General features: G+C 48.6%; 1 protein-coding gene across 3 annotated transcripts in view; it reads left to right on the top strand.

Moving 5' to 3' along the window:
• LOC133355410 (uncharacterized) overlaps positions 1 to 16,415 on the top strand; it is a 76,909-nt gene that overhangs the window by 13,717 nt on the left and 46,777 nt on the right. For 2 of the 3 annotated variants that reach the window (XM_061572691.1, XM_061572690.1), the window contains exons 1-4: positions 3,302 to 3,920; positions 9,047 to 9,132; positions 11,435 to 11,552; positions 13,365 to 13,525. In XM_061572691.1, the coding sequence (XP_061428675.1) occupies positions 3,508 to 3,920; positions 9,047 to 9,132; positions 11,435 to 11,552; positions 13,365 to 13,525 (778 nt within the window). In that variant the 5' untranslated portion in view covers positions 3,302 to 3,507. Of the gene's footprint in view, positions 1 to 3,301; positions 3,921 to 9,046; positions 9,133 to 11,434; positions 11,553 to 13,364; positions 13,526 to 16,415 lie in introns of those variants that run through there. The other variant, XM_061572692.1, reaches the window with a different exon arrangement.

Raw genomic sequence — 16,415 nt, 5'->3', positions numbered from 1 at the left:
CGATGCACCGGCAACGATTGCAGATCGATTGCAGCGTTAGAGAAGAGGGGTGTGGAATTGTATTGATCTGTGTTTTTGTTTGGTCTTTCTGTCACGGGTGTCGCTGCGTCGTCGGTGAAGGAAATTACCGACCCCGAGCATTTGTCCCACACTGGGTTTTTAATGTTTTCTTCTACTAAAATTTGTGCCGTGTAAAATTTTAGAAACTCAATTAGGATGGATACAACAAAATGTATACCTTTTTAACAGTTTTTCCCCCAATAATGATCAGGATGTATATTTGCATCTACTTAATACTTGAATGAGTTTTTTTATATTCATGTCAGTGGAATGATTTCCCCTTCTTATTGAAGATACAGATGTCTTCGTGCTCTGATGGCCAATACAGTAAATACGTTTGGCTTTCAATCGAGGTTGTTAGACTAAAGAAATATGTGTTTTTACTTTAACAAGACATCGTTAGAATATAATGTTTAATTGGACTTGGGCAAGGCAGGATCTGACTGATAATGATGTTCAGTTGTATAATAAGGCATGGCTGGAACACAATAGGTGGAGTGTTGATTCTTTTAGAATATAATAATGCTCGGTTGTGCCATTACAATACAGGCAGGGTCTTATTATAAACAGACTGGATTGGAATATAAGATAAACTTTGCCTTTAATCAGGCACGGCTGGACTATAATGACACAAATTACATAAACAGACCAGAGTCTGTTTCACCACAATAAATAAAACAACATGAGTTCCATTAATCAGCGTATGGGGTTTCTAGACCGATATTCCAACAGGATTTGTTTAAGCAGGCAAATTCTGGACTGGATTTGACCTTCTGCTTCCCATCAGCAGTGTGACCCGCTTAACAAATGCCGCCTGGAAGCCTGGTGTTAGAGGCAAGGGCTCTTCACGAACACGGAAGGCCCCATTCACTGCATTACAGAAACATCGTTGGTGATGGCTTCTGGCTTCGGTTGAAGTCTCGTATTTAATCGGTGCATATTACCTGCTATCCCGTGGATCAAAATCATGGACATGAACAAAACATGGAACAAAAGCTGAGAAATGCAGTTAGAAGCATGGACAAGTGCATGCTTGGAATTGCACTGAGAGGTGAGAAGAGGAACGCGTGGCGTCAGTGAAAATGTGCAAGGTAAAGCGGCGATGAAATGAGCTCGTGTGCAGGAGCGAGAAGAAGGCTTGATGTGTCACCGTCAGGGGCGATGGTGATTTGGTGGAAGGCCTTAATCACCCAGCATTGTACAGGTAATGGCCGATAACGAATATGATTACGCAAAATTGCCTACGCGCGATCCCTTAACCTAGTATCTATCAAAAGAGCGTGTAATTCTTCTTAGAACAAGACGGACAGGTTGGGGTTATTATAGACAGAACCGGCCAGACTAAAGACCAGCAAACCATGTCCCCCGGGCAGATTAGGCTTTGTCGCTGTTTGCACAGGGATGGGCTCGGTCTTCGCATTGTTTTCCTAAATTGCTCCTTCAGGATCGACGCGAGTTGAGAGAGGCCGGCTGGGGGTTGGGTCAGGGTTCAACGTGAAATCTCAGATGTTCTAATGTTTCCTTAATTTGCGCTGCCGCTTTAAGGAAGGGTGGGAAAAAACAACCCTTGAGATCGGTAAAAGCAGGCTTTCCCAAACTATTCATCGTGACCCATTACTCTACTGTATGCCTTTCCGCTTTCGCCATTTGTCACGTTCCGATATAAAGGTGTTTCATGTCGGACGTGCCTGATGATTGTTAAACATTTGTTCAATATTAACACGCGGATAATACACCACATAATCTATCTTTACACGTAAAAATAAAAGTGTTTTTATACATCCTATCAGCCGAATGCCCTTGTAGGAGTGTATCATTTTATCAGCAGCAGTTCGATGCAAACTCTGAACCGCTGTCTCATCAGCAGTCGGGCTCATTTGAACCTATGCTCGTGTACTGGCAGATGTTTATGGCCCAGTCATTCGTATCAAGTCATTCATAACTGGTGTGCGCGTGCATGTCTTTGTTACCACACACGCCGATTCAAATTACACTCCGCGCTCCACACTACGGACTGTATTACCTGCTTGAGAGTCATCAGGCGCGTGAATTGGGCAGCGACTTAAATGATAATTAAACAAATAAGTTATCACTGAACCCCTGGGTTAAAGTAAGATACACATCGTATCTCGATCTCTCTCTTATCGTGTACACGTACGCTCTGTTTAGGTTGTGTGTTCTGGGCTGTCCGACACGAGTTTGAAAAAATATATCCCTTCAGTCGCCGTGATTCGTTGTAATTGACGCGATTATATTCGAGAGTTTATTCTTTTTGGTCTTGTTTGTGTGTCGCATTTTAAAGCTTGTTTGCTCTTGTCAAGTTAGTTTTGTAAGCCGAAGGGTGCTTCGGCGTTGAATGTCTAACGTATAATCTGAAGCCCCGTGGTAAACACATTATTGGATTAAGGCCTTCCTCACGCCGTGTTGGTCGTGGGGGTTGTTTGACCATGCTTCACCGTGCCCTGGTCAGTGTGAGTTGGTGTTTATTACGGGAGGTGGGCAGGAGTGAACAGATCCAATTGTCATGTTCAGATCAATTTGCCACCCTCTGTGAATCGGAACACAACGGGCAACCTGAATTTGCGTTTTATGAATTTGTATAAATGATACCGTGTTCTCTGGATTATGACGCACTTTCCCCTATCCCTTGTACGTTAAAAAGTAAAAGTGTAGTGGGTGTCGCAATCAAGTAGCGAGGTGTGTGTGTGTTGTGTACGTGACAAGGCGTGCATAACTTCATTGACATACGGCACAAGGTTTTCTTTTCGGTGCGATGTAATCAGGGGAATTCGGTAATGTACGATTTACATCAAATGATTCGTTCTACGGCCGGTAAATATTGTCACGGTTCCAAGAACGCGAGTGACCGGCCAAAGTCTCTCTCTGTCCACCGCGTCGTTCCCGGATCTGGCATTTAGCGTAAATTTACCACGTTTCGCGACCCGCAAAGGGCACGGGGGTTCGCCTCTATTTCCCAGTGTCGATTAAGAGCCCGCCAATTAATTAATTTATTAGCTGGCCCGTGTGATTAACTTGTTAAACCCAGCCGACGCCGCTGGTCACGTTATGCCGACGCGTGGTCATATCCTGCCAGGAATTTCCGAGCCCAGTCTGAACTGGCGTGGGTGACATGGGGAGGGGCTGAGAGGGGGGGGGGTATGGGGGGGGGCTTTAAACACACGACAATGACGTCACCGGGCCAGCCGCCCCCGGCTTTGCGAATCTGCAGCGGGCGAACACGGCCGTTAGCGTTCACCTTCGACAGTGAATATTCGCGATAGAAAATACGAATAATAAGGAGCCAAAATCTAAGCTTCCGCGGCGTCCACCAGCGTCGGGTGGCCCCGCGGCACGATGGCGGTGGCCCCCGGGCATTTTTATTTGGCTTCGTTGCCCCGCGAGAGACGTCGAGATGCGTGCGCCGCGCGGTCATAAAGAGAAGCGCGAATGAGGCGGCCGGCGAAACGCGCGCCACTGGGCCCGCCCCGCCATCACATTTCCCACGCCGCACGCGCGCGGCGTCTCGCGCGATTGACCGTCGACGCGCACGTGGTGGCCGCACCGTCGCCGCCCATTGGCCGAGGCGGGCTAGCCGCGCGCGTTAACTGTAGGGAATGTGGAGGCGGCGAGACAGAGGCGCTCAGGGGAGGGAGGCGGACGGACGAGAGGGGGGACGCGGCGGTGGCAGCGCTGGCGGCGGCGGCTGAGGACGAGGAGGCGGCGGCGGCGGTGGTGGTGGTGGGCGACGCGAAGCGAGCGGCCCGCGACATGGCGGCCGTGTACTGCGTGTGCCGCCTGCCCTATGACGTGACCCGCTTCATGATCGAGTGCGACGTGTGCAAGGACTGGTTCCACGGCAGGTGCGGGCGGCCCTCCTTTTATTGTTGTTTCGGCTCTCGTGGGTTCGTTCGCCTCGGTGTCTCGTGTCCGGCTGCGTCCGTGTTGTGGTGGTGGGGGATGGGGGGGGGCTCTTGTCCTCGGCGTTGTTCGCTGGCGGCGGCCGGTAGCTGTGGTGGTTGCGGTGGTGTCAGATGGCGGAGTGGTTTGCGAGAAGGGGATCGTGAGCGATTCGGCTGGCTTGTTGATGGCTATGTAGTGTGTCGGTGGTCGGAGCGGTGTTGTTGGTTTGGTGATGGAGAGCGAGCTGGCTCGGTAGCGCTAGTTCTTTTGGCTGTGGGTTGTAAGCAGTTGTTTCGATGCGGTGGTTGTTGATTCGGGGAGCGAGTGAACCGGGTTGACTTGTGCGTCAGGGTTTCCCTCGTCGATCTCGCTCCGTGTTACGTTGTCTCCCCTGCGTTGTTTTTGTCTCCCCCTTTCGATCTGTATTACCGTCTCTCGCGCCGTGTCTCCCCCGGTCTCCGTCTCGTTTCGATCTGTCTCCGTCTCGTTTCGATCTGTCTCCGCCTCGTTTCGATCTGTCTCCGTCTCGTTTCGATCCGTCTCCCCATCTCGCTTCGTTCTCTCCCCACGTCTCTCGCTGCGTCTCTCACCCCCACGTTTCTTCTCGCCAAGTATTTCCCCGTCTCCCCATCTCTGTCGCTTCGTCGTTCCTGTCTCCATATCTCTCGCGCTGCCACCCTAGTATCACCCTCCGTATCTGTATTTCGTCGGCGCTGCTGTCTTGATACCCCCGGTCAACTGAGATCGTAGTCAGTGCTGGGCCCGGTGGAGGAGTTAAAGGCGTTGGGTAGGGGGGGGGGTCAGGGTGACCGAGTTTACAGCCAAGTAAATTCGTGAGTGACTCGTTCTCGTGGAGAGACTACGAGAAGAGGAGGACGAGGAGGAGGGAAAAAATAGTGGTCTTTCCGGGCGAGCAGCCAACTCGTAAAATGACATGGGGGGGGGGGACGCAGCCGCGCAGCCGTCGATCAAAACAAAAGACGTTTAAAGGGATCGCCTCCTGAATCAGCCGGCGGTGCCTTTTTGGCCGTAACCTTTTCGTTTTTTTTATATTTCCATAACTGCACATTCAAGCTCTTCCACCACCCACCCACCCATCATTCCCCCTCTCATCGTCCTCCCTGTAACTTTCGCCGCTGGCACAGGGAACGGTTGTGTGTATTGTTCGGGGGCGGTTTCTGGAAGAGCGAGAGAGGAGGAGGAGATTGTTTTGTGAGTGTGCGCGTTGAGTGCCCGCCGGTGTGTGCCGTGAGGGGGGGGGGGACAGTGTCGTCGATGTGGTTGGGGGATGGAGGGGAGGGATGGAGGCCGGAGCGGTGGGTGTGCGTGTGTGACTTAAAAGTGTCCATGGCGGCCCGTGGTGCCTAACCACGCGCCGCCTGTTAAGTCGCCGCCGTCATCATCGTTTTTTGTTGTACACACCTCTTCATTGTCATTCCTTACCAAGCTCGTAGCGTCGCGCTCGCATCATTTCGCCCTCAATCGGTGGCATCGTTATCATTCGCGTAATTACGCGACGTTTCGCAACGCCCGCGGTTCGCATCGACTGTTCGCGGCATTTACCTTCAATCGCATAATGCATGTCGTCAGCGTCGCTCCCATTATTCCCACCGCTTCACAAAATCGTCATCCGGACCACATCGTTGGCGTCCTCGTGAGCCACAATCCACGGCCCTCGTCGTTCGCGTCGTCATTTGTCCTCGTCGCTCCACGTCGTCATGGTCCAGATCATTCACGGCATTTACATAATCGTCATTCGCATAATCCACATCGTCACGTTCACATTGTTTCCAGTATTGTCTTCATCGACGTCGTGATTATCATCCTAATCGTAATCACCGTTCACATCCGTGTTCAAATCTTTTAACATCCTCATAATTTACAACGTAGTTATTCAACATTATTGTTGTCATTCGCATCCTCGTTATATCATTCACAGCATAATGATATACATCCCTGTCAATATCTTACGTTATCATTTAGATCATCAACATTTACATAACACAATTTACATGATTGTTGATGTAATGAATATCCTCATCTTAATCGTTGACACCCTCATTATTAGTATTCAAGTCATAATTCCCGGCCTTCATCCATAGCCATCATTCGTATTCATGTCCTCCACATCATCGTGAACTCCACATGCACATCATCTGCGATCATGTTATTGAACGACATCATCATTCACTGATCTCCAATCAAATTGTGTAAAAAAAAAAATCATTATTTATTACATCGTCATCTACTTTATCATATTCATAGATAACATCCTGCACCGCCATCTCATTCACTTCATCATTTCAATTTCTCATTCATGCCTTCATATTCAACTTCATTCATATCCCTATTCGTATTTTACATCCTTATTCACATCCTCATTCCTCATCGTTCACATCCTCATTCCTCATCGTTCATGTGCTCACCCTCTTTCTCAACAGTATTACCTCTTCGTAGTTATTCGCCTCATCTAACATAATTAATTCTACCTTCATCCCACCTCTTTTGTCGTCTTTCTCCTTGCGTCAAGGCACAATACAGACTTCCATTGCCGTTTCTCCTCCCTGTTCTCTCCTATTGCTCCTCCTCTACATCTTCTCATCCACTTCGTTTCCTCTCCTCATCCTCTACCCCCTTCCCATCAATGTCTCATGCACTTTTCTTATACCGTTCCTCTATTATCTCCTATTTTTCCCTCTTATAATTCCTCCTCGCCCACCTCATTTTCTGTGTCTGCGTCCCCCCCTCTTCCTCCACCTCCTCTCCTCTTTCCTCCCTCTTCCTGTTACTGCCTCTTCATCCATCCTCATACCCCCTCTGTTAATCTCACCCTCCTCATCTTCCACCTAATCTCTTCATCTCTCCCTCTTCCTCGTATCTCCCTGTAGCTTCTCCCTCGTTCTCTCCTTCCTCTTACCTCCTCCCTTCGTCCGTCCCTCAACCTCCTATCTCCATCTACCTCCTCTCTTGTTCATCCGTCCCTGCACTTCCTGTGCCTCGTCTCGTGTTCATCTCTCCCTCGCTCTGCCTGCTCGCGTCCCCGGCCGTTGACGGTAGCCGCGTATTGCACGACAAAGCTGGCGATGTTTACTTTCTCGGGTTGTGTCGTGCGTGGCAGCGGGGGGGGGGGCGTTCAGCCAAAAGCCCCCACCCCCCACACCTCTCCTTTTCTTCCTTAGCCTCTTCCCTCGCGGATCGTCGTCATCAGAACGACGTTGATAGGCAGCAAGCGATGATGAATACGTATTAATATATATGTATCACCGCCATGCCCCCTTATTACGCACGCGAGTGCTTTCCTTTCACGCGACCGGGAGGATGGCGAAAGAGAAAAAGGGGGCTTGTCCCGCGCACGCGCGTGGGTTTTGACCGCGAGTCGAGTGACTCGCACCGCGAAAAATGTCACAACGCACAATGCGCGGTTAAAGCATCCCAGTGTGACCTCGACGTGCGACTGTGCATGTGACACTGTGATTGTGTGTGTGTGTCACGGAGTGTGTGGATGTGAAAATGTGCTTGTGACGGTGTGTGATCGTGGGACATTATTTTTCATCTTGTGTGTGTGTGTCAGTTACTGTCTGAGTGAATTTATCTGAGTGAAATGTTGCGAGTCTTGGGAGCGGTAGTGCAACGGTTAGAGCACTGCGCTACAAACTCTCGCGACCAACACCAATGACAATGATTTGAACCAGTCCTGAGCCTCCTCTATAGACTCAGCCTTAAATGAGTACCTGGTGCGCTGTGTAAACATCGCCACTGGGGAGACAAAGGTTAGGTGCTCTTGAACAGCCCGCCTCCCCCTTGTAAGCTTAAACGATGGATCTCCGTCTTTGTTTCCACAAAACAGGAGCTGCCAGTTACCCTGCTCTGTTAACCCATAACATGTGGGTCTCAAGTTCAAATGAAAAATTAACAGACCGCATTGGCAGTGCTGTACTTGTGGTGCTTGGAAAAAGGGTCGTTGCCTGAAACGTTAGCCCACTTATATCATCATATAAGGCATTGTTAATAATGAAAGAGGTGAGTCAGTCAGTTTTTTTTCTTGTGAAGCCCATTGACCTCAACTCTGTGAATGGTAACCTGACCATTTTAGTTACACCTGGGCCTGTCCCTATAACCTTCTGGCAAACTATGGGCGCCAATCAAAGTGACCTGTGCACCTAGCCTGGCACAGGCACCATTGTGACGTCACCACCACTTAGTGGTTATCGGTGTCTTTGCAAAGGTTGGTGGTTTTTGTGTTTGGTTTTCTCAGGAGGTCGAGTCCCAACCACGGCTAATATAAGGGGTGAATGTGTGATCTGGTCCTGGACCTCCCATAAATGATCTTAACCTTAAATAACAACGTGGTGAGATAAAGGTGGTTGGGGATGGTGTTGGCCACAACACCGCTCGTGCGTTATTCAGGCCTTCATATGCGCTTGGTAACACCACAGTCTTGGGGCTGCACAGGGAATCTTTGTGTTTGAGAGATTCCTACGTTCTCATTCTGTCGAGGTAGTGTGGGAGGGGGGGGGGGAGTCCCCCTTCTGCTCTCGTGTGTTCCCATGAGTAGTGGTCTCCCGGCCGTGGGTATTATGCAATCGGCACGCGTAAGGAAAGTTTTTATGCACGACCCTTGTTGATGAGAGTTTTTGGCAGTCGCCATGGCGACGCTTGCCAGTGATTCAGGCATCCTGCGAGCTCACGCCGACTCACAATGGAAAGACAAAGGGCCCCGCAAAATGCATTTTCAGCGCCGGCGAAAGCGCTGCTACTTCTCGCCCTGACGCTCGACGGCCGACCCGTAGATTTCCTGTCCCACATTTAAGCGCGCTTTGTGTCAGCGCGTTGGCGGCGTCTGCACGCTGCCCTTCCTTCTGTCCTTGCGACTTCCTTCTAATCCACATGTTCAGTAACAAATGTGTGTGTGTTGTGTGTGCCACCCGACCCTCCCTTCCCACTCCTTCCACCCACGACCCGACGCCCCCCCCCACTTCTCCGTGCCCTGCCTCTCCCGCCCACTTCCTCTCGCCCGGACCCCGACCCGGCCACCTCCTCTACCCCCACCCACCCCGTCTTCCCCTCCTTCCTTTCCCCCTGGCAGCTGTGTGGGGGTGGAGGAGCACCAGGCAGTCGACATCGACCTCTACCACTGCCCTAACTGCGCCAAGACCCATGGGAGCTCGCTCAGTAAGTTGCGCCGGACGGCGCCTGCCTGCACGTCCGCCCGGTGGCGGCGGCGGCGGCCGACTCGTCTGCTTGTTCTGCTTCCCTCCACGTCTCGCCACGGTTAAGATTCGCGGTTGAGCTTGGCAATGTCCCGGGGTGGTTCGCTAGACGTGGAGCGGTTTGGTTCACCGCACGGCCACCCCCCCCACCTCATCACCGACAGAGATTCGATGAATCGTCATGCATTGGATGGATGAGTCAATTCAAGAGCGTGTTGTTCTTTTGTCTCACTTGTGTTGTGTCATTGGTGTTAGTGTCTTTCTTGTTGGTGCAGTATGGCTCATCTTTTGTGTCTCACATGTGGACAATCCGTCTCGTTGCTTGTTACGTCATTTATTGTCTCTCGTTTGTATTGTCTGACTTGTACTGTTTCGTTTGCACGATCCGTCCCATCTTATTTGTACTGACAGATTTAGTCTCCATCCTTGTTTTGTCCCTACTCTGTACGTTCTGTCTCGTTTGTAATGTCTCTTGGTCTCGTTTATACCACCTCATTTTCACTCTTTCATTTATACTGTGCTTTATACTTGGTTTTCCACTGCCTGTTCATGTCTGTACTCTACATGCAGTCTTGTTTGTACCATCTTGATTCGTTCTGTAAGTAAGGCTGCAAAAGTTGGCACAGGATATATTTGAACAAAACAAAAATAAAGTACAGCAAGTTATACGCATGGAGACATTTGTTGGAGGGACACAACTGCAAAATACGTTGGAGTATGTGTACTAAGGGCAATTATTGAAGGTGCACTGAGAACAAAATGAAAGAGAGAAATACGAACAGGTTGGAGTGTATATTATTAGACCTTTGCCAGTATCAAAATATAATAATAGGGTTTTTCCCCTTTTTTTCTGGCAACAAAACTGAAACCTTTTTACAAGGAATCATGTGTGCATTATCCAAATACAAGTATTGTAAAACTGAACTTTGCAATGATAAGGAACGTTAAATTTTAAATAATAGTTTTCAATCATTGCCTATTACCTGCTACGACGGATCAGAAATACGGACACTGACAAAATAAAATGGAACGAGCTGAAAACTGCGCAAATCAGCGTGGAGAGGTCTATATTACGCTGAGACACAAAGAGAGGAATGGCACTCAATTCTGTGTGATCTAGAATACTTCACCTCGAAAAGTGCTGGATCAATGTCGTGTCTGCCATGAGCGATTGCAATCGTTTAGTTGTCCACCAAGCCTGCCTACGTTGGACTTTCACCGTGGGATTTTTACCATGTACGCACAATTGCTCTAACGCCACGAGAACGCCCACCGCGCTGGCCTTTGGGTTTAAACGGAGCTTTTGTAAACATCGTTCTATGATGACCTCCCATGTGAACACGTTAACAGAGACAGCCCAGTGGAACCCGCCACCCATGGCGGTTCTACCAACGTTGAAAAATGAGATGCTTGGTTTCCTCCCGTAGTTCGGTTGGTTGAATTCATAGCAGGGTTGTTTTTTACTTACCAGTGTTGTGGCCAATGTTTGAAACGGCTTGTTTAGTTTTTAAAGTTTGAGACCTTTACTGTGATACGTTTCCTTGTAAGAAATTTGAGCATTGCGTAAAAGTGGCTGAAAATTGCAATATATTTCTAAAATAGTAATTTTACATGCTGATAGTTGTAAAAAATGCTGACAATTACACAGCAAATGTAACAATGCAGGTAAACATCAAGTCTGTGTGCTTTGGTAACGATTTTATCAGTTTAGTGATTGCTTGGTGACACATTATACTTGGGTTATTTTAAGTGTTAAGTTTGGGTCTCTTGATAGATCGTCAGTTGGGGAGGCACTGCTAAGATCCTAGGGTTTGAATCTAGGTTTTAAACCCAGGAAAACGAGACCAATAGAAATTACGATGAGCTGCAGATTGTCCTCCCCGTGCTGTTGCATCTCTTGCTGTAGCCATGGTGCTGAGCCAGGAGTGCCCCCCCCCCCCCCCCCCCCCCCCCCACCACGGTGGCGTTAGGGTAATTTGCCCACACTTGATTATGCTGGTGATATATTTTTGGGCTTTAAAAAATCTGAAAAAATGTAAAGCGTTGAGTGACATTTGCCTAGAGAGGTTTTTAAATTCACGGGTCTCGACGGGGGCTCTTACAATTGTCCCCTCGGCGAGTCGAGCCGAGCCGATTCAAGTTTCCACAAAAATAAATTCTTTGTTGCTTGTGTTTTTTTTTTAATACGTCTTAATTTTTTTTTTCTCCCTTCGCCCCCTTTCAATGCCCCGTCTGTGTGCGTGTGTTTGCGTGTGCGCTCGCAGTGAAAAAGCGCAAGAATTGGCACCGCCATGACTACACTGAGGGCGGCGCCACCGGGAAGCCTGTGCAGACCGGCACGCCCGTCTTCGTTAAAAAGCTCCAGGGCCGCTCGTTTCCCAGGTGAGAGGCTTGGGGGAGGTGGTGGTAGGGGGTGGTGGGAGGCGGCTGGGAGCGGTGATCCCAGCGCTAATGAGTCGGCAGACATTCAATATTCCAGCCGAAATTTGCAGCTCTGCCGACAACCCTCGGCTTTATTTCAGTGAGAGAAAGGGGAGCACATTGACATTTCTGCGTCGTTGAAACGTGCCGTCTCTGCTAGTTAACGCATGGAATTGAGCCAAGGGCAGTTTGAGCAACTTTTGGTTTCATTTGCTAATGAATCTTTGACCCGTTCACCAACCGACTGCCAAACGAACAAGGGTTATTTTACATGAGCGTATTCTGTAAAATACGTTTTGGCTTCCCCCCCCCCCCCCCCCCCCACCAATTATATGTTATTTTATAGTGTCGGTGTCATGCCACAAGTGGATGAATATTCCATTTGAAATTCTCGCAGTGAGCAAGATATCGTTTTGTCTGGTAAGGGTCCTCTAGGAAGAGTTGACTTCAGTAGGCCTCTTTATCCGCACTAGAGGGGCATGCCTTACATATGCACCATGCAATGTGTTTTGTTGGATATCCATCAAGAGTAATTTGTTTAATGCTCACTGCTGTTAAATGCCAAATAAAGCAAATAATCGAATTGAATGATTAATGTTTATTTTATGCAAACATTGCAGAGACCAGAAACTCATTACACTTGAGAATCTTGTAGCTGAAACTCAGGTTTGTACCTAGGATCTCTGGTGCCAGCGCAGTGCTGTGACCCTTGAGCTACCCGTCCACTTCTGAATCTCAAAATGTTTTCAAATCGACATCGCTGAAAGACCATGTCGAATTTTTTTTGGCTTGGATCATTGTTCAGCCGGTGAAAAGCAGTTGAAGTTTTAAATCGGCGTGGCTTTAGCACTCAAACCCAATTGCTGTTCGAATAGGTCGCAAGGTGACGTGCTTTTGCGTTTAAAGCAGTGTACCAATCAGCCGCTGTTAATCTCCGTGACGCCTACTTGTTGGAATAGCTGGGAGTAAATTAAAACTGGTGGTGGTGTTGGCTTTGGCGACGGTGATGACGAGAGTGAATTGTGAGTTTTGTTAGTAGACACGAACTAATCCAAAGGTGGCTCGCAAATCCAAAATACCTCCCAATCCCATCAAGAGTAAATTTTTGTTTAGTTAAAGTAGCTTAGGATCATGGGTGAGCGCGCCGTCGCTCGTAATTAAAAGGGGAAATGAATTCCGCGTAGCCACTTCTGACGACCGCGCGACGTCGGCGCTCCAAGCGGCAAGTGCTAATTGCCTCCAGTAGAGCGCTAATTACAGATGGTTCATTAGATCATAATGGACGAACACGAATACACAAGAGGTCTTGTCCCAATTTGGGTTAAATCGAGTCCACGATAGGATTGCAATATTAAAGGGGGTGATAATTGTTGCAGCGATAGCTGTGGAATAATAGTGAGGGCGAACATGGTAATGGTGAAGGTCATTGCTGCAGGTGTGTGATGGTGCTTGTCATGGTAAGTGTGATGGTGGTGGTGGTAGTAATGATTGTTATGGTAATAGTGGTAGTGGTGAGGGTAGTAGTGATGATGAAAAATACTGGTTAAAACCATTTTAACGGTTGTGGTGAGTGATGTAGCTCCTAATTATGATTACCTGTCGACAGCCAACTGGAAACCTGGCTTACCGCAAGTGCTGAACACCGATGTGCGATGGTCTTGGTGAAAGTAGCAGTCACCGTTGCCGATTTTGGTGATCTGCTGCGGATCCCCGTGCCATTGCCAATTGCGGTGATAATTTCCCTGCGCGGTTGCCGCAATTGCTTTTATGCAGCGCCGAGGAGGTGGTGCGGAGGATGCCGGGGAGCCAGCTGACGGCGGACTACATCATCGAGAACGGATTCACGTCGCCCATCATTGTGAGCAAGAAGGATGGACTTGGCATGACTGTGCCACCCCCTTCGTTCACGGTGTCCGACGTGGAACGCTATGTTGGTACGCTCTCGTCCCTCCCTGCCCACCCCCCCCCTCAAGTTCGTCCGTCTGCTAGCAACCGATAGATGTCCTCTTATTTACCTTCATTGAACGTCAAACGCTATCTTGCTGTTCACACACCTGCCTGCCATTTCTCTTGCCATTGGGCTATTGTCCTTTATTTAACCAGGTGATAACCCATTGAGAACGTGTGCCTATTTCTTTTACAAGTCAGACTTGAGTTTTATCACTTCCTCGTTTACTGTTGCCGAGCGGCACGAGGTGGTTTGGGACACGCAACTCGCATAGGTGAGTGCGCGGAGTTCAGCTCCTGGTCAAGGGCTGATAAAATCACCCCCACTTTTTGGGTAATCAATAGCGATTTTTTCCTATAGATAGACTCACGCCTGCCTATCAGTGAAAAATGTAATATTTCCACCCACAAACTCAGGATTGCAGCACAGGCATGGCTGCTGCTTTGTTCTTGTTTGAACAGGAAAATGCTCCAACCTTAAACTTGATATCATTTTCAAGGTTGTTTACTGAAGTTCTTACATTTTCTAAGTATCTCTCAGGTTGGAACCAGCGGTGCTTTGGTTCGTGTGCTGCACCGTGAACCCTGCAACCTGAGTTCGGTTCCTGGCTACGACTAACATAAGTGGCTAGTGAATTCTGAACCAGGCCTGGACCCCGCCCCTCTCTACCAACCCACACTGACTAGCGTGGTAAAGTGTAGTCAAATAATCCCCATAGGCGTCCGAGAGCAGGAAGACCTTCGTCCAGCGTGGGTTGACACGAGGAGAAATTGTACAAGTGTTATAACACTTAGAGCCTCTGTTATGGATAGCACACTAAACCTGTAATGCTTGCACGCACTAAAGCTGCTGCTGCGCATCAGGGATGTTCTTGTTGGCGGTCGGCTCAGCGCGTGGTTTGGCTTTCCAGTGCTGTGTTCGACTTTGATCCGTTGAACCTCGGACCCAGCCGTGTTTTTGTCACCCATTGCCGAAGCTTCCTTCCCTTTCTCCCTTTTCAGCCCACATGTGCGCACCCTCCACTCCCAACCCCGCAGCACCCGTGGTGACGGGCTTTTTCCTACATGGCATGTCCGCTTCCACACGTCAGTCTTCGCAATGGCATTATTTCCTCAGGCACTTTTCTGCTGAATGCAAAGAGGAAAAGTATTTTTTTGACAATCAGTGTCACCGTCCACTGGATACTTCTCATTTCTCATGGGTACTCAGTGCAGAACCACGAGCAGCCCCGGGCCCGCAGTGTAGAGAGAAGGACCATGCCTTGCCTATGTCACTCTTTAACCCCGTACAAGCTGGGTGTAGGGTGTCTCTGTAAAACTGGAGTAAATTTTCATTCCAACTTTCAACTTTGAGGTTGACCCGGTGACTCGGAGGTCCGAGTGCAGGGCTCGCACTGCTGTGAGGTCCTTGTCATCCAGGCAGCTTCCTCAAGTGTAGTGAGTCAATGATCTCAGCCCGGTCACCGGACTGATAATTATAATAAAGCCTCATCACATTGAGTTTCATTCTGAATTTATTTTGGCTAAAGTCTAGCTGTCTGAATTACAGTATCGGTCTCGTCACGAACCTCACTCTCATTTTCAGTGTGATTGGCAAGTGCCCTCTACGGTGTATTGACCAGAGGTCACCTTGGAGGGATCTCCACTCTGATATTTGCTTCTTTGGGGCGTTTTCAACTGCGTTTGGTTGCACTGTTGTGACAAATCTGACGGGTACAATTGGGGGAAAATACAAACAAATTAAGTAAAAATAAGCATTCATCTTTGAACATTTACTTGGCTATCTGTGAATAGGCTACATGTTTTTAACTTCTCGTGCATGCTGTGGTGTAGTAAATGTCGAGCACTATTTGAAGTTAATTATTTGCTTAACGTGTTAAGCTTCATAAAGTGCTTTACGGCTGCAGCGGCAGCAGTATGCTTCTGATGTGATGGTGTAAAAGGGGCCGAGCCCCCGAGCGTGCCTCTAATTTAGCATTTTTGACCATGGGTGTATATATGTACGTTGAACTTCTTTGGCCACCGTATGTAGCCAACCATGCGAATCGGAGGTGTGGGCAAGGACAACAAACTAAACACAACAAACTAAACCAGCGTTTATGCACCTGAGCACGCATGCTGGTCAAAGGGTGTGTGTGAGGATGGAGGAGGGGCTCTTAGACTCTCACCTGTGCACACGTGCATGCGTCTGGACTTTGTGTGCGTGCAGCCTGCTGGTTTAACGTTGCCTTTGATGAGGGTGTTATTAGCGGTTGGTTATCAAATGTTTGACTATGTTTGACGTAGCCAGTGATACCCTTGGACGTTTGCATAAGATAGTAGACATGCGATGATGATTCTCCCCCATCTGCCCTCCTAGCAATTCAATGATTCACTATTCAGGGTCAAGATTTGGTTCTGGACTTCGTTTGATTTTCTTCTGGTTTATACGGTCTCGTTTGTATTGTTTGTCTCATCATGTTCTGTCTCTTTTGTTTTTATTATTGTAAGTGGATCATTCGCATAAAAGATAACATAATTTACTAGTACTTGCATGGATTTATGCCTGCATAATGAGCATAAAAACTTCAGTTAGTGAACCCCGGGGGTGAGATGAAAGGCATGGGTTTTAGAGCAATGGCATATGGGTGAGTGGATGAGTGAGAAATAGATTTGGCGAATCGGTTAATAATATCAACTTGTAACACACTGCACTTGGCACACCCTCAGAGAGAATGATTATGAGGCACAAACAACCACAGACATGCAGGAAGGCAACCAGGCAGAGAGCCGACGCCAAACCCGCCACCTCACACCCCCGGCTCCCCCAAGTCCTCTATATATGAGTCTTTACATGTGGGAAAAGACCAGAACACCTGGATAAAACCCATATGTGCA

Source organism: Lethenteron reissneri, chromosome 51 (assembly GCF_015708825.2).
Source record: "Lethenteron reissneri isolate LAM-NWPU_2019-01 chromosome 51, ASM1570882v1, whole genome shotgun sequence".
NCBI classification, from domain to species: Eukaryota; Metazoa; Chordata; class Hyperoartia; order Petromyzontiformes; family Petromyzontidae; genus Lethenteron; species Lethenteron reissneri.
The sequence above is the reverse complement of the archived record's forward strand: the minus strand, read 5'-3'. Positions and strand labels throughout refer to the sequence as shown.